This window comes from Pongo abelii, chromosome X (assembly GCF_028885655.2).
Source record: "Pongo abelii isolate AG06213 chromosome X, NHGRI_mPonAbe1-v2.0_pri, whole genome shotgun sequence".
NCBI classification, from domain to species: Eukaryota; Metazoa; Chordata; class Mammalia; order Primates; family Hominidae; genus Pongo; species Pongo abelii.
Window position 1 is genome coordinate 38524452 of NC_072008.2, and position 27681 is coordinate 38552132.

Here is a 27681-nt window from a genome sequence, read left to right on the forward strand (position 1 = left end):
CCTTGTTGAATCAATTTCCTGCCATACCATATGTTTTGGTCAGTTTCCACTTCATCATCCTCTTTCTCTCCACTACTAAATTCTATTGCCTCAGGCTGCTGGAATCCATCAGCTATACCCTGCTGACTCTCACTTGCACCTTCCATGTAACTGTCTGGCTTTTCCACTGATTCTCTTTCACTGTCAAAGATCACATCTTGCTTGCAACTTTCCCTTTTCTTAACAAAATCTTTATTTTCTTCACTCTCGGTATTCACACCTCTATCTGGTAAGTTGCCAAAAAAGGACTCATATTTTTTGTACTCTTCTCCCTTTTTCTTAAATCCTTCATACCTGCTATTTCTGCCAGTTTAGTTTCCTTCTCACTGTCTATTTCTTCTGCTTCTGATTCCTTCTGACTGTGTCCTTCATCACTTTCCTTTTCTATTTCCTTAGCATCAAGTTGATCAACACCATTATTATTTTCATGTCTAAATACCTCTTTTTGTAAACCCTCTCCATCAGTGTCAGCCTGAGGTCCCCCCTGGCCTGAGTCATTACCTACTTCCTCATCTGAAAATGCTTCGATAGTCGTAGCTGGCTGCGTCATGAAAATCCCTTGTGACACATGTTGTTTACATGCTTTCCTTTCTTTCATTTCTGACACTTCTTCATATTCATCACTATCATCGTTTTCAGTAAGAGCTGTATCCTGCGTCAGTTCCCCAATTGTTTGTTGTTTCTGTAAATTTTTTGAAGTAATTATCATATGTCATACTACTATTAGTTGACAATGACAACTTATCTAGTTTAAATACTGCCAAGATTTTACATTTTTTTAAGTTTAGGAGAATCAAAATAGCAAGTTTTACCAGATATTTTGCTGAAGTTTTGTTTTCTTTAAGGATCATTTGTGCCACTCTCTAGTCTGTGATACATCTAATTTTGATTTAGTAACATGTATCTGTGTTTAATTTTCGATTCTTAACTACCTGCCTTAATTTTGCCATTAACCACAATACCATCAATATTTATTCTCTGCCTCTCTTCTCAATCCAAATCAATCCTTACATAAAACTTCGAGATTAATTTTGCAAGATGCTATTTAAAAATGTACACTTCTTGGCCTGGCACAGTGGCTCACACCTGTAATCCCAGTACTTTAAGAGGCCGAGGCGGGTGGATCACCTGAGGTCAGGAGTTCAAGACTAGACTGGCCAACATGGTGAAAACCCGTCTCTACTAAAAGTACAAAAATTAGCCAGGAGTGGTGGCACATGCCTGTAATCCCAGCTACTCGGGAGGCTGAGGCAGGAGAATTGCTTGAACCCGGGAGGCAGAGGTTGCAGTGAGCCAAGATTGTGCCACTGCACTCCAGGCTGGGCAACAAGAGTGAAATTCCATCTCAAAGTAAAAAATGTACACTTTTCTTGTACATAGTACAGCTTAGTATATTTTTCCCACTTTCCCGATCATCTTTAATTTTCAATTTTTTTTTTTCTTGAGACGGAGTTTCATTCTGTCACCTAGGCTGGAGCTCAGTGGCATGATCTCAGCTCACTGCAGCCTCTGTCTCCTAGGTTCCAGCGATTCTCTCACCTCAGCCTCCTGAGTAGCTGGGACTATGGGTGCATGCCACCACATCCGGCTAACTTTTGTATTTTTAGTAGAGATGAGGTTTCACCATGATGGCCAGGCTGGTCTCGAACTCCTGACCTCAAGTGATCTGCCCATCTTGGCCGCCCAAAGTGCTGGGATTACAGGCATGAGCCACCATGCCTGGCCTAATTTTCAATTTGTCTTTTGAATCCACAAAATTCACAAAATAAATAAAAATGTAAAATTTGAAAAAAATGAATGGTCCACTCCTAGAACTGAAGAAACTGCACATGAAATGTTTTTTATCTATAAACTAAATAATAATGAATATATTTTTCTTTTCTAAACAAAATCTTCATGAGTTTTCAAATTTTTGACCTTCTTCCTTGTATTGATCATATTAATTATAATAATTTCTATAAATGAAAGAACACTAAGAGGAAAGAATATTAAGTGTAAAATGCAAGATTTGTATAAAAACTATGAAATCAAACACTGACATTTGAATAATACATTAACAATATAAAATTAATTTCCTGCTGGACAAAATAAGGCAAAACCAAATTGTTGATCTAAATTCTACAAACAAGCTAATGGAAGCAAATATCTAATGAATTTGGGTCTCTGGATAGTAAAACCTCACTAATTCAAATTTTATAAATTGTGATGAGTTAGGCCTAGGAAGAGGTTCCTATTGTGCCAAAGAAATTATTAAAACATGACAAGTTAAAAATTAACAAGTTAATACACAGAAATAGTACAATAAATCTTTTCTCATTTATTAAAGTAGGCCTGGTAGGGCCTAAACTTAAAAAGACTATAGAAAGTATAAAATATATGTCAGCTTAAAAGGAATTGCTTTCCGTTTCTGGCTGTTCTTGGTATTGCTCTTTAAAAAGTCATGATTCTTTTAAGACCCCTAAGAGAGGAAGGCCCAGTTGCCAGAACTGATTTCTGAAGGCACATGCCTTTCTTTCCCTAGCACAATAAAGCAGCCCAGAAGAGGGAGAGCCTGGAGTCTAAGGGAAGAGGAAGGAAAGACACAAGAAAGGTGTCTGCTTGGAAGTATAGTCAGTCAAAACTCAGTCAATATTCATTGAGCTTCTACAACTGTGTTCGAACAGCTCTCCCATATTCAAAGGAATGCTGTTATTCACCATGCCTTTCAGTACTATAGATAGAACGAATGAGGACTAGCTCTAAATTTTAACAATTTAGCATGATTCTCTTGCACTTCAGTGACTTCAATTTTAAGAGTTTTAAACTTGAAAACATGTCAAAGACACTATAAATAGAAATTAAATATTTTTTATAGACTTCTTCCCTCAATTTACATTTCTCCAATTTACTTTCCTAATCCTCTAATCCCTCATTCATTCATCGCACTAGTCCTTAAAGCCAGGAAAAGCAAAGGATTTCAGGGCAGGCCTTTATCTCTCTATGGCTGTGAAAACCACAGCCTATTCCCTTCTTTTGCAATTTGTTATTCATTAAAAGTCTCTCTTTCCTACCCATGAACAGTCTCTAATTTCCAAATGTTTAATCTTATTTTTATGCTATCAATTTCTTGATAAATTAAAGCCCAACCAAATATTGGAAAAGGTTATCAAAGATTTTCACTAAAATCACAAAATTTTAAAACTAAAAAAGATATTAATATCATTCAGTAAAGTCAGCATGGTAATTAATTCAAAGTCATACTCAACCAAAGTCAGAGAGCCACTCTATCAATAAATGGTAGTCTTTTCCTATACATAAGAACTGCAATCATAACCTATGGCTTGACAGAAGGAAAAGTATGGCTATCATAACTTGTTAGTGATCCCAAAGAGCAAATTTCAGCAATAAAATGCTTCCACTCGTTTCTTTACAGAAAATACATACCATCAGAACAAGGCAAAATGGAGGTTATCTACATTGTATCCCTCTGTCTTTTAAATTCTAAAGTAACTAAATGCTTACGTTTCTTGTGTTCTTTCTAAAAACCATCTAAAAAATTAACTTAAACTGCTCTCACCAAGAATAATGAAAATAAATCTCCATATTATACCTTTTGTTTCTGAACTGGTGATAATTTTAATGACTTTTCATTGGAATTCAGGCTCATGACGTGTGTCTGAAATAAATAAAAAATATATATTATAAAAAGAATACAGTATATATACTATATATTTGTATATAGTACAAATATATAGTATATTTTCAATTATATATATTTATATATATACATTTATATATATATATATATATATATATATAAAAAATGAAGGGAAAACAGTTCAGATAGTAATAGAATCCGCTCTCAATTGCCATACTAATAATGTGAGGATCAAAACAAATTTTATTGTATGTGAATTATACCTCAATATAGTTGGTTAAAAAATAAACAAAGTAAGAAACGAGAAAGAGGCTTTCATGCATATAAGAGTATAGGAAGTATACACACATTCACATACACAATGAACTAAAATTCAAACTCATATTTAGATAAATAGATAGGAAATCATTACCATGTTTAAGATATCAGTAGTTTCTCCAAGGCTTTCTACGGTTGAAGAATTATCTATCTCTGCTTCTTTGGTCATTTCATCTAGCAAATAATCTGAATGATTAAATGGGAAAAAGGAAATCCAGATTTCAACAGAAAAGTGAAAGGCAACTGGACAGAAAACAGAAATTATTCTATAATATAAAGTGTAGGTATAATTTTACTAAAAGTCCTTTAACCTCATGTCAGGGAAATTGAAAAGAATTCATTCACAGTGACACAGGTTTTAAAATCTTTGTGAAAGTTTAAAAACATTGACACCAATTAGATTACAATTGTTTCATTCACATGAACAGGCAAACACTATTCCCTTGGGATAAATAACTACCCAGGTATCAAGCACTGTAATAGCTAGTCCTAAGAAGGGCCCCAATGACCTACATCCTCCTGATGTTCATACTCTTGTGTAGTTTCGTTGCCCATTATACCAGGTTGGTCCGTATGTGCACAGCCAGTAAAATAAAGCAGATGTAATTGTGATAGCATTATAGCTTCTGTTTTGATTATACATGTATGGGCACTTGTGCTCACTGTCGCTCTCTTGCTCTCTCTCTCTCCCCCTCCACCCCCGGCTACACTCCCTCTCTTTCTCTCTAATCACTTGCTCTGTAGGAGTCCATGTTGTGAGCATCTCAAGGAAGTGAGGCCTCCTGCCAATGGCCATGTGAATGAGCTTGGAAGTGGATCTTCCAGCCTCAGTCAAGTCTTCAGATAACTGCAGCCCCATCTGACAGTGTGACTGCAACCCCATCTGACAGTGTGACTACAACCCTATGAAAGAACCTGGGCCAGAACCACCCAGCTAAGCTGCTGCTGGACTCCTGACTCTCAGAAACTGTGTGAAATAATAAATGCTTTTTGTTTTAACCTACTAAGTTTTAGGGTCATTTTTTAAATGTAGCAACAGATAACTAGTATAAGCACCTAGAACCGTTCACAGAAAACTGCAAGGTTATTACATCATAAAGTAGATAATTAAAAGTCCTAGGCTCTACTTGACTTTACATTTTTCTCAATTTCTCACTATGCCCTCATTGATCACCAATACATTTGGAAGTAGCTCCTTAATGAAGTCTTCACTAAAAAATGACAGTCCACACTGATCCATCCCCTTTAAATCCACTGAATTGAATGAGCAAATAACCATTTGGTATTTATTCCATGTGTGGTAATATGCAGAATAGCAACATAAGTAATTGCTAATTCTTTTCTATTTTTTATCATCTATATTTAAGGTATAAAACAGATGTTTTGATATACATATACTAATAAGTTCATTAAGTATTAGCAATTGCAATTTTGTTGTTTGTTGTTAAAAAAATTGTAATTGCTATTTCTTAATGAAGTTATTGTCTATGAGAAATTACATCCGTATGTTGGGAATCAGGAAAAGTTTCACTACAGAGGTTCATAGAAAGATGAGTAGAATTCTGAGAGGCAGAGATGGAGGTGTAAGGGGAAGACAATGAAGCCCATTCCTAATAAAGCAGCAGAACAGTAGTCTGAGCAAATGAGTAGAGGAAAGAAGCTTGTCTTGAAGGCTTACCAAGTGCCAGAAACATATGCTTTTATATATGTTATATTGACCCTATGACAACAAGGAAGGTTAAGTATTATCTCCTCATTTTGTAAATGAAGAAATTAAGTTTCAGTGACTGCTGGTATCCAGTGTCAATCTTAGGTGTGTCTGACTCCACAGCTCTTGTTCTTTCCACTAAGACTGAGGAGATTAGTCTGATCAAAATTAAGAGTCAGCAAACTTTTTCTCTACACGGCCATATAGTAAACATCTTAGGCCTCCTGGGCCATATGCTCTCTGTCCTAACTAACCTATGACATTGTAGCAGAAAGCAGCCACAGACAATATATAAAGGAATGGGTATGGCTGGGTTCCAATAAAATTTTATTTATAAAAACAGGTGGCCAGCTAGATTTGGCCCACGAGCCATTATTTGTAGACTACCATAATACATTACTACCATAATACTACCTATTACCAAATGAAGATTGTAAGGAAAAGACTACTGAGAGATCAAGCTAGAATTTGGAATTATATAGGAAAATTAACACTTATTTTCATAAATATTAGGAATTCACTGGAGCACATAGAAACTGAATTGCACCTGAGGAAGATCAATGTGGAAAGTGTTATGCAGGATAGACTGCAGAAGGCAGAGAATATAGGTTTGGAAAATACATAGCAGATTATTTAAGCTGATGGCCTTGCCTCAGATTTGACTGAGAAAACAGAAGTGATCATATCTGATCCACTTGATCTTCTCACCAACAAACATACACAACTACCTATATTTGTACCCAACTTCTCATTTGCCTGTTAAAATGTAGGATGTGTTTTTCCTGTTACGAAAGACCACTCTCTATGCCGGCCCCTCCTGCTTTGCAAGAGCTTTGCAACATTGGTTATACTTTCTCTCCTCTGTGCTCTCTCTCTCTCCAGGACTACTGGCTCATTCATTACCATACAAATGTGCTCCAATATTTTCTATTGAGCCCACATCCCCCTCTAGCTGCCAGACCATTTCTCTGCTCCACTTTATCAGCAAATACACAAAGGAATTATCTGCTCATCTTATCTCCTCTTCAATCCCTCATTCCCCATTCATAACTCAACTCTTAACACTCTGGCTTCTTCCCTGATCTTCCCCTAGAACTGCTCTTGTCGAGGTCACCAGTAAACTACATTATACCAAATCCATTGGATACTTCTTTGAGCTATTTTTCCTTGATCTTTGAGCAGTACTTTGCATTCATGACACTACGCTGTCCTAATTTCCCACCTCCTGCCTTACTGGCTGAAAAAGCTGAGGAAGGCTTCTTTGCTGGCTCTTCCTTCTCTACCCCTCAAATGTTCGATGTTCTTAAGGATACATTCTGGGCCCTCTTCTCTTCTGACTCTACTCTCTAGCAGGTGATTTCACCAACATCCATGGATTTTATTATTATTTTAAATAGAGAGAGGGGGTCTTGCTGTGTTGCCCAGGCTGGTGTCAAACTCCTGGCTTCAAGCAATCCTCCTACCTCAGCCTCTCAAAATACTGGGATTACAGGCATAAGTTACCATGCCCATCTCTTTTAAATACTATCCCTATGTTGATGACTTCCAAATTTATATTTCTAGTCCAGGGCTCTCTTCTAAACTTTAGGCTTGTGTTTCAACAATCAGCTTGATATTTCTACTTGGATGCCTCGCAGATCTCAAATTTCTTCCTCAAACGTGTTCTTAGTTTGAGGCTTAGTTCTTAAATTTCTTCCTCAAACGTGTCAAGCTTCCTCTTGCTTAGGAATCATCCTTGATTCCTCACTTTAATTCACACCTATGTGTGGTGCATTAATAAGTTTAACAAATCTGGTTGGTTTTTATGTCTATAATGTATGTCACATCTTCCCTCTTTTCTTTTTCTTTTCTCCATCTCCACTGCAAACACCTTGGTCCATACACTATCATCTCTTGCAAACGGCTCACAAGTATTCTTCCTATTTCTAGTCTGGCCTCTGTATAATCTATATGGAGGTAGAAGTGATCATAATCATCTTAAAGTGGAAATAGGATTGGAACACATCAGTCTACTGCTTAAAATCTTTTAATGACTTTCTATTGCACTTAAGAAAAACATTCATATCAAGTAGGTCTCTCATGGCCTATAAAACCATAAATAATTTTTCACCATCTCATTCTCCAATACTGCTTTATCTTAGCCTTTCCCTCACTTTCTAGCCCCACTGCTTGTCTTTTTCTTCTTAACTGCCTCCAAACCTTTGCCTATATTATTTTCTTTGCCTGAAATACATCTAGTCTCCCTGTGTAGCCATCTCTTTCTTATCCTTTAGCTTAAATGACACCTCCTTAGTAAGACATATCCTGATCCACTTTCCTCCATTATAAAGATTGAAGTCTGTGAATGAGTTAGAAAAAGTTAAAGTATATGTTAGATACAACTTTCAAAATATGTTTTCTTAGCAGAGTGTTAGCAGTCACAAAAAGACAAGAGATAGCATTTCCTTTTGATCTAGCTACAAAATCATGCATATTTTCACATTCAAATCTCTGGGACTGAGAAACAATTGTCCCTAAACCATAAATGTCTTTTTTCCTTGTACACACTACATACTGCTTGTCAGAATCTACTACTTTTTCCATGTCCAGGGCTGAAGAGTACCATTAGACACTGATTCTTATTTCAAAAGAAAACATACAAAAGTTGTGGGTCAGATGCAAGAAATCAGCTCATTATCAAGGTCCTAGTTATATATAATATCCCATTCCCATGGCCCACAATTCTTACCTGAGTTCCCAATCCTTTATTACCTCAACCCTTTGCCTAGCTTCCTGATCTCAAAGATACACAAATTATCTGTTCCTAGTCCCTGATTCTTAGTCCCTGATGACAGGTTTATCTTCTTAATTTCAAATCTACTGCTTACTTTCTGATCTCCTGGTCCTGGTTTCTTGTCCTACCCCTATCAAATAGAGAAATATGTTGGCTATTACAAATAAAACTGCTATGAACCTTCAAAAAAAGAAATATGTTTTGAAACTTACAGTAATTTTCAGAAAAGGAATGTCTCCTTCAAAAATTATTTGCTATTGGCCAGGCGTGGTGGCCCACGCCTGTAATCCCAGCACTTTGGGAGGCTGAGGTGGACGGATCACAAGGTCAGGAGATCGAGACCATCCTGGCTAACATGGTGAAACTCCATGTCTACTAAAAAAAATACAAAAAATTAGCCGGGCATGGTGGCGGGCGCCTGTAGTCCCAGCTACTCAGGAGACTGAGGCAGGAGAATGGCTTGAACCCAGGAGGCGGAGCTTGCAGTGAGTCCACATTGCGCCACTGCACTCCAGCTTGGGCAACAAAGCGAGACTCCATCTCAAAAAAAAAGAAAATTATTTGCCATTTACTTTAAAAAATATATGTCATTGGAACAATAATTTTAAAACACAGGAGAATCCCTAAATTTAATTAAGAGAATATTCCCTCTCTAGATGTCCTGCAGTAACATACAGACACTCCTAAGATACACAAATATCTCTAAAGAAAATTACTTAGAATAGGCATAGAATAGTGAAAGAGCTGGGATTACAAATTAAAACATGAAATCTGTATCAATAGGTAGTGACGTAAAGGTATTAATATTAATCATAACAACATTTACTGAGGTGTTTCTAGAGGTGCTGGGCTCAATGCTAATTATTTTATATGCCTGATCTCACTGAATCCTCACAATCACTCTCTGAAGTCAGTATTATTAAATACATTTCAAAGACAAGGAAACTGAGGCTTAGAGAGGTTAAGTAACTTTCCCAAAGTCAGTCACACAGCTAGTAAATGTCAAAACTGGCTTTTGACCCCAGTTTAACTCCATATTCCATGCTCTTAACCACTATGTTATACTGCCTAAATATAGAATTTCACATAGATCCAGAAGACCTGTATTCAAATTCTGACCACTTCATTTATAAGCTGAGTGACCTTGGGCAAGTCACTTGATCTCTTCAAGCCTTGCTTTTCTCATCTCTAAAATGAGGACTATAACTGCCTCCTAAGTTCATCAAGTAGTTTCAGGGTTTAAAGGGGATAAAGTTAAGGAAGGTACTATGACTGTTATCCACTGCTCTATAAAGATATGCTGCTGTGGTTACATAGCAGTCTTAGGAGCACTGATGGTGCTTTCTATTTGTAAGGATATTCCCCGATTTGAGTTCAAATGAGGGATGTTAGGCTCTAACCAGGGAGAGAACAATTTAAATAACTGGAGAAAACATCTTAAGATAAACATAAAAACAACAGGAATAAAAGGCACATTTATCCTGAGAGCACACAGAGTAGCAAATGTTACCTGGTTCCTCTGGCTGCATGAGGTCCTGTTCAGATAAGACACTGTCTTGGAGTTTACTCTCAGAACATCGTGGAAAGACTGAACTGGGGGGAAAACAAGCAGAAAGGCCAAGAGTCCCTTCTATTGGAGGTAGTGTTCTCTTCATAGAAAAAGAATCTGGAGACTTCTCCTTTAAAATAAGCAGGTTAAACAAACTATTTCATGATTTTATATATTTAATATTGATATAAACTTTCCTAAAAGTTGCTAAAATATTTAAGAGAAAGAGTTCAAAGTATGCCAACACTCCACAACATTTACTTCTTAATAATCCCCAAAGGCTCAAAAACATTTTGCTCTGTTGTCTCTGTATCTTAGTTGCTCTAAATTTCAATTTGGAAGCTTTATTTTTCACATGGCGGGGGAAAACTGTGTGCATTTTCTCTATACTCCCTAAGAAACAAAAAATTACTTAGGAGATGTAAATTAACAACAACTACAAAACACTGATGGGGTATTTCTCAACTTTTCCATATATGCTTTTTCATAATAAAACACCAGATTTAACCTTTTTACTTCAAAAGAAATATATTGGCTATTACAAATAAAACTGCTATGAACCTTCAAAAAAACATGTTTTGAAACTTATAGTAATTTTCAAAACAGGAATGTCACCTTCAAAAATTATTTGCCATTTACTTTAAAAAAACATGTATGTCATTGGGGCCGGGCTTGGTGGCTCACGCCTGTCATCCCAGCACGTTGGGAGGCTGAGGCTGGTGGATCACTTGAGGTCAGGAGTTCGAGACCAGCCTGGCCAGCATGGTGAAACCCCGTCTCTCCTAAAAATACAAAAAAAATTAGCCAGGCATGGTGGTGCACGCCTGTAGTCCCAGCTACTTGGGAGGCTGAGGCAGGAGAATGGCTTGAACCCAGGAGGTGGAGGTTGCAGTGAGCCAAGATTGAGCCACTGCACCCCAGCCTGGGCAACAGAGTGAGACTCTGTCTCAAAAAAAAAAAACAACACATATATATATGCCATTGGAACAATAATTTTAAAACACAGAAGGAAAATCTCTAAATTTAATTAAGAGAGAATATTTCCTCTAATTGAAGCCCTTATTCCTTTGTTTTCTCATTTCATTGTTTATAGTATATAACCTCCCACTGCTCATGAGGCTTAACTAAAAGACAAAAGAATGTAGCACTATATAAGATAATTAAGTTCTACAGATTTCTGAACAACATAACATTGTGCCTATAGTCAACGACACTGTATTGCACACTTAAAAATCTGTTAAGTGGGTATATTTGTTGTATTTTTACTACCATAATAAAAAAAAAAGCATATAACAAAGTGAAAGTCAGTCCACCTGCAGTTGAAAAAACAATTCAGCATTCAATGTGAGGTGATAAAATAGGACTATAAAAGGATGCTTTTATAGCACCATTGTCTATATGCAAAAGTTTTCTATAATTTAAATTTTCTAATTTGTGTCTTTAAAAAAAGCATTAAGCTTTTCTGAATTTTTCTGAATTAACTCTAAAAGTTTGTTAGCACTCAACTCTAATAATTTTATTTAGCAAATTTATCTGAGAAGACCCTTTGATTTAAAAAGAAAACAGATTTTTTTCTTCTAGTTTTCTTTGCAGTGCTAGATAATACTATTATACAGAATAGGCCACAATTGTACCCTCTCTCTTCGCCGCATACGTGCTGATAGAGTTCTCTGCAGTACATTTCCTGAGGTTAAACTGCTATACGGCAGAAAAGTCGCCACAGATAAGCAAGTATCATTTATTTCATTGAATTCAATTTCTTTTGCCACACCACGATGAGGAGCAGCAAAAACTACCATGTGACATCCACCACAAGCAACCTGCAGCATAAATCCACAGAAAAACTAATCAACATTGGCTTCAAACACAAATGAGTTTTTAACAGTTATCAGCTGTAAGACATTTATTTAGTGGTAGGCTTCCTAGACAGACTGACTTGGTGAATCTCTCAGTCTATACGTATGTGTGTGCACAATGAGAATGTGTACACAATATGTATACAATATGTACACAACTACCATACATATTCTTTAAACATTGTGATTGAAAATTAGAACAAGTTTAATCCACCATTTTACTTTCAATTTAAAATAATATAGAGAAAAAAATACTTGGCAAATTACATTTCTCCTTACAGTTAGAAAATGTTATATTTTAATCTGGGAAGAACATTAAAAATGTGAAAAATTACTCAGAGAAGTTCTACTAGAAGATTTTTTTTTTTAAGTATAAATCAGTCTCTTGGGCTAATTATGTCTCTAAGCCTTCTTTATATGAACATTTTCTAAGTTTAATGCTTAAAAGTCCTTAGAGGAAAATAAATGCAAGTATGCGTGATTACTTGGGTGATGACGGAACAATAAAAAATGAAATCAGCATTCAAAGAATTTTGAGAAATAAATCATTTTCAAGAAAATGCTAAAAAAAAAACCCCACAGTGCAGTATTTTCTATACATAGGTTCTAGATACTTTATAATGTTCTATTTTTCCTTCATAATACTTAAAAATTTTAAATTTATATATATTTTTGTATATCCCTTTTAAAAATTATAAGACTGTAATGAATAAGTCCTCAATGAATGCGGTCCTGGTTATTTTGTTCATCACTGTATACAATACTTTGTATTTCTTTTTTTTTTTTTTTTTTTTGAGATGGAGTTTTACTCTTCTCACCCAGGCTGGAATGCAATGGCACAATCTTGGCTCACTACAACCTCCGCCTCCCGGATTCAAGCAATTGTTTTGCCTCAGGATCCCGAGAAGCTGGGATTACAGGCACCTGCCACCACGCCCAGCTAATTTTTGTATTTTTAGTAGAGATGGGGTTTCACCATGTTGGCCAGGCTGGTCTTGAACTCCTGACCTCAGTTGATCTGCACGCCTCGGCCTCCAAAGTGCTAGGATTACAGGCGTGAGCCACCGCGCCCAACCAGTACTTCGTATTTCTTTTACTTAGCACACTATCTTACCCATAGTAGGCTTTCATTAAATGACTGTCAAATCAATAAATCAAAGTGTTCCATATTATGAGACACTGAGTCTTTGGAGGAAAAATTTCAGTATTATCATCAAGTAAATAGAATTTTCAAAAGTCTAAACTTAACTGGCAAAAATATTAAGAAACAATACAGGTATGATGCGTGATGGTGACGTGACACTGAAATAATACATCCTTAACCTAAGAAAATTTAGCCAAAAAACCGTATCTTCAAAACTCTTTATTTTATTTTTTATTTTTTTTGAGACAGAGTCTCACTGTCACCTGGGCTGCAGTGCAGTGACATGACCTCAGCTCACTGCAACCTCCACCTTCTGGGTTCAAGCAATTCTCGTGCCTCAGCCTCCCGAGTAGTTGGGATTACAGGCGTGTGCCACCATACCTGGCTAATTTTTGTATTTTCATTAGTGACAGGGTTTCACCATGTTGGCCAGGCTGTTCTTAAACTCCCGATCTCAGGTGATCCGCCCGCCTTGGCCTCCCAAAGTGCTGGGATTACAGGAGTGAGCCACCGTGCCCTGCCAAAACTCTTTATTATCAGACTTTCTGTTGTGCAGGATTTGAGAGTCTAACATTTAATTCAGCAAATATTTATTAAAGACTACTGTGAGCAAGGTACTCTGCTGGGTGCTACACAAGATACAAAGCTTGCGGGCATGGCACAGTCCAGCTTTCAACAGATATATGAGAACGAAGCAGAAGAGACAAGATTTCAGCAAAAAGGAAGATGCTAAAGGAGGAAAATTAGGAGCAACACATTTTCTGAGTGGCATAATGTCTGACATTTGGCTTTTAGGAAACAAGTATATTTTTTAGATATATATGATACTCTTCCATAGAAACATAAAATTACTTATTTTCTATGAAATACTGAAAGACTGAAATATAGTAATATGAAAATATAAACAGGGAAATGTGATGCCCTTACCAATTTAACTATAAACCTCAAAAAATTAGAGCACAAAGTAGGAATGAAGTGATTGGTAAAATTCTCCAGTCCAAGTCCTAATTTTCCGTGGCGACCATCTCCAAAAGTATACATAAGGCCGATATCTAAAATGCAAAAATAATGAAGAGAATTATAAAAGTGTTACTTGTATGGATCTATTTGTAAACAGATAAACATGTTAACTCATACTGCAATTATAATTATCCCCCTCAAATTCTGCATTGAATTTACTCTATTGATCTTTCCACACTCTCTATGGTCTCTGTGTTCCTGCATGTAACATCAGGCAATAAATATTCTGAGAATAAATCAATTAACCTTGGTGGTTTGTGAAGTTGATGACCTGTCACGCAAGGCAGTGTGTGGAGCAGCAGCAATACAGAATGAGAATTTGAGATACACATCCATATATTCCAAGGGAAGGAGAAGGAGATGCTTGTATTCTGACCCCCACATCCCAACACAGTCTATTTTCCTTTTCCCTGAGGTCATTGATAGATCAGAGTTTCTCAACCTTGGCATTATTGACATTTGGGGCCACATAATTCATGGTCATGTGGGTCTGTCCTGTGCACTGTAGGATGTTCAGCAGCATCCTTGGCCTCTACCCACTAAATGCCAGTAGGACAACTCCATTCTGCAGTCATGACCATTAAAAAATGTCTCCAAACGTTGTCATGTGACTTGGGGAGTGGGGGATGCACAAAATCTCTACTACTGGCTTAGCTTAACTAATCTGGCTCCTGGGCTGTGGAATACTGTTGAAGTAAATGCCATAAGCCAAAAATGCTAACTAATTCCTATACCAAAACCTGGGTCTCCTCTGAAACTGGGCCCACAATGATGATGAGTAATCTTGTCACTTCTCGCCAGTTAGCCCTTTTGCTTACTGCCATAGCAGCTATTACGAACCTTCACACTCCTTTCTTCAAGCCGCTCCATCTCAACTGGGGTAAGTGCCAGGGAAGCAGAAGTAAGGGGTGTTAATATGGTTCAAAGGAGGGGAATTTTCCTCTAGTCTGGGGATTAGGGAAGGCTTTCAAAGGGAAACCTAAAGGATGAGTAGGGCTTAGCTGCATGAAGAAGGGAGCAAAGAATCTTCCAGGCAGAGTCAGCAGTACATAGAAAGCCTCTGAATCAAGAGCAAACGTGGCTTGGGCAAGAAGCTGAAAGGCAACTAATATGCCTGAAGCACTAAGGGAAGAGTGGTAGGAGATGAGTCTGAAGAGGTGAAAAGGGACTACACAGAGTGTCCTATTAGTTCGGATGAAGGATTTTTGAAGTTTTATCTTAAGGACATTTAGAAGGAAAATGAATGGTTTTAAGCTGGGAAACAATTGGGTCACCTTTGGGGACTTCTGGTTTAAGATGGCAAAGTGACTGCATACTAAGCAAATCCAAGAGAATTGACTGAAAAATCATTAGAAAGAATAATATAATTCAGTAAGGTGGCAAGTATAAAAATCGATTTACAAAAATAAGTAGATTCTCTGTAAATATGTAAGTAAGTGATATTCAGTGTTTGGACTCTTTAGACTATTTTTTTTTTTTTTTTTTGAGATGGAGTCTCACTCTGTCACCCAGGCTGGAGTGCAGTGGTGCGATCTCGGCTCACTGCAACCTCTGCCTCCCGGGTTCAAGTGATTCTCCTGCCTCAGCCTCCTCAATAGCTGGGATTACAGGCACACACTGCCATGCTGGCTAATTTTTGAATATAGTAGAGATGGGGTTTCACCATGTTGACCAAGCTGTAGACTCTTACAATTCTTACTATTAAGTATTTATGTCCTTCTTTTATATATACTCCTTATCACCTTTACCCCTTCTTCCTCCTTCTTTTCAACCTGATTTCTTTACCCAAATGTTTTTTAAGGTTTGCCTTTTAAATCTGATTGTCTTTTGCCTCAAAATATAAATCCCGATCCAAGCTGCCTGATGGCACTTTCAACCTCAGAGAGCTTTTAAAAATATGAGCCACTGGCTATAATGGGGAACTGGCAAGAGCTTGCAGATAACCCACTACATACTGCTCATTAGTCCTGGAGGAAAAAAAAAAAAAAAAATTCCACACCACTTGCCCTCTAGGGACGACTGATGAACAAAAAGGCAAACAAAGTTAATGTTCAATTATTTGTGCTATAACTCTTTTTATCAGGAGTAAAGGTACTATGAAAATTTAACTAAATAATCGAATTGTATGTTAGATGACAGATTAAAAACAGTATGTATTTACTATCAGTGGAAGATTAGAGTTGATGAAAAATGACAGTAAGGACAGATAAAGTGACATTAGGACCCTATAGTTAAGGGATACACAACAACTCTTAGTGGATGATGAATGAATAATACTTTTCATATTCTATATAATGCTATTTCATGATACGTTCTCAAGAACACTGATACTTGATCATGGGCAGGTCATCCTCTCTGAAAGCTTCTTTGGGGAAGAAGAAACAGTGTATCTTGCATTTGCTGATTCCTAGTTTCCCTAGCCAGATACCATTAGATGAGCAGTAGTTTTTTCAGGAGGTTTTTCATAGCAGTAGCTTTTTCAGAAAGAAGGAAAAAAAGTAGAAATACTAGTACATGGATTATGTCAATATACTAGATGATTTCTGACTTTCTGATGCTTCACTTCATATTTAGACAGAAATAGTGAAATTATATACCCTTTTGTCACAAAGCATTGAAAATTGTGGACTGTATCAATTACCTACATATATGTGACTGAATCATTTAGGGGAGAATCTTTACTGAGTCCTACATTATTAGCAGCACATAGTTTTGAGGCTGATTAGTGGGCTCAAAGGAACATTTCCCTGCATGAAGGAGATACCACAGAGTGGAAGAAGGTATCCACTTAGTGGTCTCTGAGGGGCCCTTCTAACACGTGGAAAGAGAAGGAAAGGAGTCATTCCTGAAAACGCCTCCAGGTGGCAAAAACATAAGAACCGACTCGGCCTGAATGCAGCCCTGTCAGACTGAATAGGAAGAATGTTTTAAAATAAGTTTTTGCTTGTGGGATTTTTCCTTTTGACCTGAGCAGAATTAAGAGCCTTCAAAATGATATAATTTCAAAAAGATTCCTGTTTTCTGACAAAGAATAATACTATGGTCTAACTTCTGACATCATCGGCCTATTGTGAGGTTCTAAATCTTTGGATCATTTACATTTATTCTAAATTGAATTAAAATAATAAAAAGGAGTTCACAGCTTTATACTTTGGAATAGTAAACATGGAATTCCATTTTTCTCAGCCATTAATTCCTTTACTTAAGTTAGATACATTCATTTCAGATATAATTTATTTTGTAATAAAATATACACAGTTCTATAAATATATAACAGAAATTCTAATCCATACCTGTTATCAAAGCTGTGTGATTTTCTCCACAAGAAATATGACTTATTGTCTGATCCCTAATATTCTCAATGACTTTGGGTTCTGAAGTTTCAAAAAGAAAAGTGCCAAGACCCAGCTGACCAAATTGTCCCAGCCCAAAGGTATACACAGCATTCTCTGAAAGGAAAGGGGCAAATACAAGATAAGGATTATGGAAGCAGACACTGTTACCATCATATCTGGAAAAATTGTCACATTCAACCTTTTATAGTGAAGGTTAAGTGCCTCTGGGGGAAAAAACATTTAAGAATACTTAATATTGAAGTATAAATCTTTCAATGATGAAGGAAGAGAAAAATGAAAAGATACATAATTATAAAAATTGTGACATGGGTATGATTTTATCTTTTACACATAACCATAGTTAGGTAAGTAACAGGTATGATACAAGGCACATAAGTCAGGGAACTACCTGAAACGTCCCCATAATTACATCGGCTCAAAAAGTACCAACTGTCAGCCGGTCGCAATGGCTCACGTCTGTAATCCCAGCACTTTGGGAGGACAAGGCGGGTGGATTGCTTGAGGCCAGGTTCGAGACTGGCCTGGCCAACATGGTGAAACCCCATCTCTACTAAAATTACAAAAATTAGTTGGGCATGATGGCATGCATCTGTAATTCCAGCTACATAAGGAGGCTGAGGCACAAGAATCGCTTGAACTCAGGTGGCAGAGGTTGCAGTGGGCCAAGATTGCACCACTGCATTCCAGCCTGGGTGACAGAGCGACACTCCATCTCAAAAAATAAAAAAGAAAGTACCAACTGTCATTGAGCTAATTCACTACGTCAAATAAAAAAGTGAATAGTGTCTCCTACAGAAAAACTTCTTCCTTTTAAAAGCAGTTTACGCATCACCTAAGGTCAGGAGTTGGAGAAGAGTCTGGCCAACGTGGTGAAACCCTGTCTTTACTAAAAATACAAAAATTAGCCAGGCGTGGTGGCGTACACCTGTAATCCCAGCTACTAGGGAGGCTGAGGCAGGAGAATTGCTTGAACCCAGGAGGTGGAGGCTGCAGTGAGCCAAGATCACGCCACTGCACTCCAGCCTGGGCAACAGAGCAAGACTCCATCTCAAAAATAAAATAAAATAAAAGTAGTTTAATAATCTATTTTATAAAACCCAATTTCAGAAAATTGTCTTGAGAATTAAAACTGATAGTGCATATGCTAGATTTATTCACAAGTAAAGCTTCTTTACTAGGAAATGCAACTATAATAGGAGTGGAAAAGCTTTTCTTTATATTGATATTTTGAAGTGATTCCAAAGGACTTCCAGTAATTCAGTAAATACTATGTCATATGTTTTCTAGAAATGAAAAAGTACAAAAACAGGATACATGAGTGGTGATGAAAGGGTCCTTTTAGAGACATCATGCTCCTGGCTGCTGCATTAGGAAGCACAGTGTCGATTACATTAGTCACTTCTCCTTAGTACGCTGAGTTTAGTACATTGAGTTTAGTACATTGAGTTTCTCCTATTACAGGAGGAAGGGCACGAGCTTGTTATTCAGGTCAGAACCCTAACATTCATTATTACTAGCTGTGGCAAGCAGGTGAGTTACTTAGATTCTCTGATGTTATAATCCCTATCTAATAGAGTTGCTGACAGGATTAAAAGAGAAAACATTCAGGCAGATTTGAAAACATAATACGACACACTGTTGTAAAGAACATTTTTCTAAAAAGTATCTAATCAACTCATTCTATCAATGGGGGTTACAAATGAAAACATTACTGTCTATTGTCATGTGGTTTTACAATTTTTTCTAATAAAAATGTTTGCTTCATAAATAAGACATATAGATATTACTCCTTAAAGAAAATATGCTGTATCAAAGATACGAAGCCATATTGAGGCAATGGCAAAACAGATCTTTATTTTAATATTAAAAAACCATCTTAGTTTAATTAATAATCACATGGCATATTTCCAGTTCTAAATGTTCAGCTTAACAGTAGAATACTGGGTAAATTAAAGCAATTATCTATCTCTAGCTGACCAACAATTATTCTACATTTCTTAGGCTGTCTGATTTTAATTAGCCTGTGAAATGAGGCTGTTTAGGCAGTCTGAATCATGTTACAGAAGTTTTGTTCAGTATCCTGGTAGGTTCCCATTCAGGTGCTTGGATATTAGTGATGACAGCAGTTTCTATTTTATAAAAATGATCGAAGGTGCTCTTATTTAAGGACATTGTATTTAACAACCAACAGAATTTTTGGCCATATCACCTTTGTGACATTTAACAACATAATTTAATGTTAATAAATAATATTACGTTACGAAAATAGATTTGATCAATTAGCTTCCGATTAATATTACTGTAATTTCACAGAATATATTTGATTTCAGAACTAATAATTTGTTAACCTGTAGAAAACTTAAGTTTATCCAAACATAATCTGAGAAGTTAAGATAAATTCTCATTTGCCTCAGGACCCAGACTTCATTGTGAACCCCATCTCACAACTGGCCTTTCCTGTGTGTTGGTAACTGCTGTGGATGACTTACAAAACTACAAATATCACTCTGCCTCACTTAGTGTGTCCCAAGTTCCAGCCTCAGACTTTCCACAGTGGTCCATGGTTTCCCTGATCCCAGGGAGAAACTATAATCACCCTATCACTACAACCAGTTTTATTTTCTAATCTATCATGGTCATGTGCAAATATTATGTTTTAAATAAATTCATCAGAAATTAACTAAATTGTTTTTAAAATAGTTTAATGAATGATCCTCTAATAGATTTTTAAGTTAAGAGTTATAGACATATAGAAAAACAAGGCTGGGAAGGTCCTTCATAGAAACATCTAATCCAAGTGCTTTTCTTTAGTGAAAGAAATTGGAACAGGTGATTAGCTATTCTTTCCTTAAGGTCTTACAAAATATTCCATAACTCTCTTAGCAATCCAGTTTAGTATTTAGTCACACTGATGATCAATATACTCTTCAGGTCCATTTCTTCATCAGCTAGGACTAAATATTTTTAAAATTCTGCCTATACTGTGTTCCAGAACCAGGTTCCTCACCAGGGCTGGCTCATAATAAAGCTCTCACAGGTCCATGGAGAAATGTGAAAAACAGGCAAAGTAGTGAAATTTCCATACATATACATTTATACAGTTTAAGGAGGTGTCCTTTATCATACAATTACGTTTTTTATTTTGAAAATGTTCCTAATTTTATGATATGATAGTGCAGTCATGTTTTTCAATGCCCATATTTAAGCAAATGTGAATCAGAAGCTGACAACCATCTATTGGTTCTCATAATTTTAAACTCAAATTTTAGATTATTCTCTGGATTGTAACACAAGCTCTTCACTGTTTACAAAGTTATTTATGAACTGTAAAAATTCTCTCTCCATGTTTTTTTCCCTGTATTACCAAGTTTTTCTCCTGTATTCCCCCATTCAATGTTGGCTGCCACAATCAGACAGGAAATGCAAGGACACTTCTTTCTTGCATCTGTAGTGGAAATCTTAGTGGCAAACAATAACTGTTCCAGGTCTGTCAAATAGATGCATCTCATAATTTAAAAAACTTTACTGGTGTGTGAGATCCGAAAGCTTGCAAAAATCTGGAGAGAGCAATCAATTTCTGGAAACATTATACTTAAGCTCAGAACAAAGTCCACAGAAAGTTAAATGTCTTTAAAACCACACGAAAATATCATCCTTAAGTGCATTTATTTTAAATTAAGAATTAAGCTTTCATTAAAAGTATCATAGATTATCTTGTTGCTCACTTTATAGAAAAATATTTTATAATGAATGGTTAAAGACACTATTATACAATCAACCTTTGTATCTGTTAAAATAACCCTAAATGACCTATTAAATTAATTCTTTCTATAATCTTTGTATAAACTAGAGAAAATATATAACACATAAAGTTGCATTTCTGCCTATAGAATGAATTTTCAGATAATGTGTAAAAATTAATTTCAAAGTTTAATTTTTAGAATATTTTCGAAATTATATAAAAATTCACTTTTTCAGCAGGAATTCAAAAAAATCTTAAACCTCAGAATTATTTCCAAATTTAGAGTATAAGTTTTGAAAAAAAATTATTTCTAACTTAGAAAAGATTCCATCTAGAAACTAAAGCTTAATAACCACGACTGGGGCTAGAACAGGAAGCTGAGGAAAAGTAACATCAGAGAAAAAACCATAAAGATAAAATATTCTTCACTTACCTGAAAACATTAGGCATATCATCTTAGAATTGGATATTATTCATAATTTGTCTACAACATTTCTAACTTTGGGTTACTAAAGATTAAGTGGCGACTTCACAAACTGTTAATTTTTTTGTGCAAAAAATATAATAATTCACTACCTAATTGTATTATGTACATTACTCATCTAAAATAAATCTAATGTTGAAAAAATTTAGAAGCATCAATTTAGTAAACATATTAGCAAGTAGTGAGTATATTTCAATACAGTGATCAGAATCCTGAGAAATGACATGTCATAACAAATATGAAATTCAGATCCCAAAAGTAACATTACTATTAAGGTCCTAACTTTCTTTTATTATCTGTAATTTAAAACCATACTGCTTTTTAATGAATTACTATAACAGAACATACAACTACAAAGAAATCCCCAAGCTATACATTGTAAATATCACAAAGAAAAGAATTATCAATGACATGTAGAAAATAGCTTGAACAAAAAGCTTCTCCAAAGAAGGCATTTCAGGAAAAATGTCAATTTTAGATAAATATAGAAAACATATACATGAGAAAAATTGTTTGTCCCAGAAAATGAGCTAAAAAGAATGTAATATGTTGCCATTAAAAATGTTAAGGTCAGGCCAGGTGTGGTGGCTCACACCTGTAATCCCAGCACTTTGGGAGGCTGAGGCTGGTGAATCACCTGAGGTCAGGAGTTCGAGCCCAGCCTTGCCAACATGGCAAAACCCCATCTCTACTAAAAATACAAAAATTAGCTGGGCGTGGTAGTGGGCACCTGTAATCCCAGCTACTCGGGAGGCTGGGGCAGGAGAATCGCTTGAACTCAGGAGGCAGAGGCTGCAGTGAGCCAAGATCGGGCCATTGCACTTCAGCCTACATGACAAGAGCGAAACTCCGTCTCAAAAAAAAAAAGTTAAGGTCATGAAAATGTAAATTATGTTAGCAGAAACAATTCAACAAGATTCATTTTTTTTCTACTTAAAAAAAATTCCATAGACCAGAAATGTATATTAAGTATAGGAATAAAGGGTGAGAATCTTTTTTGTTTTTGTTTTTTTTGAGACGAGGTCTTGCTCTGTTGCCCAGGCTTGAGTGCAGTGGGACAATCACAGCTCACCTCAACCTCAACCTCAACCTCCCTTGGCTCAGGTGATCCTCCCACCTCAGCCTCCTGAATACCTGAGACCACACCTGGCTAATATTAGTAAAGATGGGGTTTCGTCATGTTGCTTAGGCTGGTCTCAAACTCCTGGGCTCAAGAGCTCTGCCTGCCTTGGCCTCCCAAAATGCTAGGATTACAGGTGTCAGCCATCGCACCAGGCCCAAAAAGTGAGAATCTTAATGGAAAGAGATGCAAAGGCCACCTGACACGAGGTATCTAAGAGTCAAACTCATAGAGGCTAAGAACAGAATGGTGGTCACCAGGAACTGAGGGGAGGCGGGAAAGATGAGTTGCCGTACAGTGGGCGTGAAGTTTCAGTTACTCAAGATAAGTTTCAGAGATCTGCTGTACAATGGTTGTGCCTATACATAAAAATACTGTATTATACACTTAAAAATCTATTAAGAAGGTAGTTCTCATAGTATTCTTACCACAATAAAAAAAAGAACATTAAAAAAATTTCATTAGCCACCACAGAACGCAGGGAACAGAACAGTGGACTCCACACATACCCGTGAGAACGACAGTATGCTCTCCGCCACAAGCTACTTGGATCACCTTCTCAGGAATTTCAGACACCAGCTGGGGTGTTCTGTGATTGCCCAGGAGCTGATTGGGAAGACCTAACTTCCCATTCTCAGGTTCTCCAAACACATATAGCTCACCATCTGCTATTGAAGGAAAAGTATAGTGATTAGTGATGATATACATATGAACAAAAAGCTGGTCTTACCTTCAAAAAAAAGTTTTGACAAGGATAACAATACATTTGACCTTTCTTGAGAGATATTTTTACCGTATGATAAGGAAATAAAGCTAGATTTTCTTTTCCCCTTGATTATTTTAATCCAATAATTTTCATGAAAATTTCATGACTATCACTACTAATAAACAACGAGAAAATTACTTTAGTGCTTTCACAAAAGTGAAGAATATCTCGTGTCTTTTACTTACTTAAAGCTCCCATAAAAACATGAATTTTGTCTTGCTCCCTATGGTATCCCCAAAACCTAGCAGTGTCTAGAACAAGCACTTAATACTTGTGGAATAAATGAATGAATAATTGCTTTATACGAAACTGGTTTTAGAAAACTCACTTATGTGTGCAGTAAATACGTTAAGTAAATCTTAAGATAGCAGATTTTACCCATTTAGATGGCACTTCCTCCAAAGACTCTTACCAAGGAGTTCCTGACAATCACTGTCCTGTCCATACTAACGCTATTAATTTGCTTCTTTATTACATTTATCACACTGTATTATGACTGTGAACTTCTTGAAAGCAAGAACTTTCTTATTCATTTCTATGCAATTAACTGAGTTCTATAAAGTAGAATTTAAAAACCTTGTGTAAGTATATGATCCAATCTGAAGAATGACATGGAACATATCACCGTTGGTATGAGCAAAGAGACAACAGAGCAGATCTGCTTGCTTATTCTTTGCAAGTCTCTCTGAGAGAACCATGATTGATCCTTGCCCAACCCCTGAGAAGGTGGCCCCTGGAGTGTTCTTTATGTGAATGATTAATGATTTTGTTATATATACCAGAGCAATGAACTATGCCAGATTAGGTTTGTCAGGGCTGCTTGCACAAACATCAACATTGATGATGTGCACCTGGCTTCATTATTGAGGGTCCTGAGTTTCAGCTGCTGTGGCCAGTTGCTAGCAGGAGGTGCCTACGTGACCAGCCCCCTAAATCCCCTAGAAGCAACAGAATGGGCTTCCCTGGGCAGAGGCATTCCACACATGTCCCTGTAGTTCACTGCTAAGAAGAAAACATGCCCTGTGTGGTTTCCTAAGAGAAAGTACTAGGAAGCCCACGCTTGACTTCTCTGGACTCCACTGCAGATGCTTATCTTTTTCCCACTTTTTCTTTTTGCTTTGTATCCTTTGCTGTAATAAATCTTATTCATAAGTATAATCTGCTATTGAAGACTGTGAGTCCTTCTAGAAAATCACAGAACTTCCGGAAGGCGTGGGACAGCCAATGCACAAGATATGCACCACTTAGAACTTGCTTAAATACTGTAAACACAGCTATATTGATTTTCTGAATTGATCTGCACAGAAAATGAAGTTTTATGGACCACAGTTTTCTATGAAGTATTTAGCAAACACTGGCACAAAAGTGGTGCCCAATAAGTTAGCACCCTTCCGTTTTCCCATGCTTGTTGCCTCCCATAGGAAACTGGTTCCTAAGTCCTGATGAGTCTCTCTCCATTTCTGTCTATAGATTCCTGATTCCCTTTACACCTTAACATGAATTTTCACCTGGATCAAGTTTTCCAAATGTCTTTCCTACCTCTAGTCTAACATACCCACACAATATCAGATGTATCTTCCAAAAACAAGGCTCTAATTATGACACTTCCAAATAAAAAAAAAATACATGTATCAAGTATAAACTGCAGACTGTTACAAGAGACCTTCCATATTAGGTTCCCGGACTACTAACCAGTCATATTTCTATCTACTCCCCAACCTGGTGACTCTCTTTTGGGTCATAACCTCCCTTGAGAATTTGATGACAGCTCTATAAAAAAAGTACACATCCCGGCAGGGTGTGATGGCTCGTGCCTGTAATCCCAACAGTTTGGGAAGCCGAGGCTGGTGAATGGCTTGAGTCTAGGAGTTTGAAACCAGTCTGGGCAACATGGTGAAACCCAGTCTCTACAAAGAATACAAAAATTAGCCGGGTGTGGTGGCACGCATCTTTGTCCCAGCTACTCGGGGTAATGAGGTGGGAGGATCACTTGGGCCCGGAAGGTCTAGGCTACAGTGAGCCGTAATTATGCCACTGCACTGCAGCCTGGGCAATACAGTGAGACCTGGCTCAAAAAAAAAAAAAAAATGCACCTACCAAATTTAGCATATCATTTCAGGGTTCACATTCCTTTAGGATCCATGATCCCTAACCTCTAAACAAACAACCTCTAAACAAACTCAACTATGCAATAATCTCCAAATACATGATTTACTTTTCTGTCTCTGTATCTCTGCACATGTTTTTGTCTCTGCCTGGATTGTTCTTCCCTCATCTCTGTCTCTCTGAGTTGTTTCCATCTTTCATGGTTAATCTCAAATACCACCCTTTCTCTGAAATATGTCCTGACGCCCCTAACAAGAAATAATATTTTTTCTTTCTTGATCTCACGTAAGACTCTGCTATCAAATGTCTTATGTTACCAATCATGGTCTGCTGTATATTGCAGTTATTGGTCTAGCACAGTAGCAAAAAGTATGTGCTACAGAGTCAGACTGCCCTGTTTGCATCTGGATTCTGCCACTTACTGAGTCATACTAAGCAAGCAGTTCAATCGCTGGGCCTGTAACATGGGGATAAAAGTGCCTATGTGATAGGGTTGTTTCATAGGAATAACCGAATTAATGCATTCAAAGGCACATAGAATACATAATCAGTGTGCCTGGTCATTATTAGTTGCTACCACATCCTCCTCTTCCTCTTGTATATGGAGAGAAACTGCATGTCAGTAGAAGTTGTTCAGGCTTTTAGAACTGGAAGACTGGAGTTCGAATTCTGATTCTGCAACTCAATTGCAGCATCACCTTGAATAAAACTGTGTTCTAAACCTGCCTGCATATATGGAATCTGAGATATCACCACCTCTCTCCCAAAGTGGTTGGGAGATTAAATGAAATATATTTGTACTTGAAAATGCTTTGTACATGGAAAAACTATACATCCTATAGTTTGACTGTAAACTCCAGAAGGGCAGGTACTACATTTTAATCAACTTGGTATTATAAGAAATATCATTTAAAATGACTCTTACATAGTGAGTTGATGAAGTTTCTCACAGTGTCAACTTTTTAAAGTAAAATGTTTTACCTATAAAGCAGGGGTGTCCAATCTTTTGGCTTCCCTGGGCCACATTGGAAGAATTGTCTTCAGTCACACATAAAATACACTAACACTAACGATAGCTGATGAGCTAAAAAAAGAAAAGGTCTGTGCATAAATCTCATGTCTTAAGAAGGGTTACAATTTGTGCTGGGCGGCATTCTAAGCCATCCTGGGCTGCAGGTTGGATGAGCTTGCTATAAAGGGTTAGAAAAGATATTTCCTGTAGCTATCAGTAGGACCTTCCTTAAAGGGGAAGGTGAGTGCTTTTAATCCATATAAAATGTTTTATTTAATTCCAAGGTCTTTTTCTTATTTATATATAAAAAATAAAATAACATTTATCATGAACAAATAGGTCATTTCATATCAATTATATCTACTTCACTTAGGTCTATTAATTTTTATAAAATCTGGATTCCTCAAACTATCTACCTGGCTCTGACAGCTACCTTCCCCAGGATTCTGATCTTAAGCACACTGCCAAGTCCCTATTCTCCAGTATCTGAAGATTGCTCCACAAATTCCTGCCCCCAGTTCCCATGACCCCAACTCATTTACTTATATCCCCTATTGTACTACACTTAATTCAGTGAATCATTGGTTGAAATGCTCAGACCCAATCATTAACATATCAGATGAAAAGACACAGAAATCAGGGATAATACCTAAAAACTCCATAGATTTTATTTATCTATAATATCTAAAAATTGAATATTTTATATAATTTATAATATGAACTTGAACTGAGGACATGAATTTAAAACACAAACATGAGCATCTAAACATACTAGTAGGTGAACAATCCGTAAGAAGTCTTAAACATAACTATCTTAGTCATATGTTCTGTATTTGTATTAGGAAATAAACTATTCTGTTTGGAGGTTCCTCAAAAAACTAAAAACAGAGTTACCATATGATCCAGCAATCCCACTGCTGGGTATATACCCAAAAGAAAAGAAACCAGTATATCAAAGAGATATCTGTACTCCCATGTTTATTGCAGCACTATTCACAATAGCCAAGATTTGGAAGCAACCTAAGTGTTCATCAATAGATGACTGAATAAA

The 27681-nt window shown here is 36.7% G+C and overlaps 1 protein-coding gene and 1 non-coding gene across 14 annotated transcripts in view; both read right to left on the reverse strand.

Annotated features, from left to right (window-relative positions):
• The window catches only part of RPGR (retinitis pigmentosa GTPase regulator), a 58653-nt gene that overhangs the window by 18200 nt on the left and 12772 nt on the right, over positions 1-27681 (reverse strand). For 4 of the 13 annotated variants that reach the window (XM_054544459.2, XM_054544457.2, XM_024241113.3 and 1 more), the window contains 8 exons: positions 23256-23414; positions 17338-17493; positions 13952-14076; positions 11659-11844; positions 9986-10154; positions 4089-4180; positions 3629-3694; positions 541-721 (listed from right to left, as the gene is read on the reverse strand). In XM_054544459.2, the coding sequence (XP_054400434.1) occupies positions 541-721; positions 3629-3694; positions 4089-4180; positions 9986-10154; positions 11659-11844; positions 13952-14076; positions 17338-17493; positions 23256-23414 (1134 nt within the window). The remainder of the gene's footprint in view (positions 1-540; positions 722-3628; positions 3695-4088; positions 4181-9985; positions 10155-11658; positions 11845-13951; positions 14077-17337; positions 17494-23255; positions 23415-27681) is intronic. The other 9 variants (XM_054544462.2, XM_063721075.1, XM_054544465.2 and 6 more) reach the window with 5 other exon arrangements.
• On the reverse strand, positions 20775-20904 carry LOC112131158 (small nucleolar RNA SNORA31). The gene has a single exon (XR_002913297.1). It is a non-coding gene; the product is annotated as a small nucleolar RNA SNORA31 (small nucleolar RNA).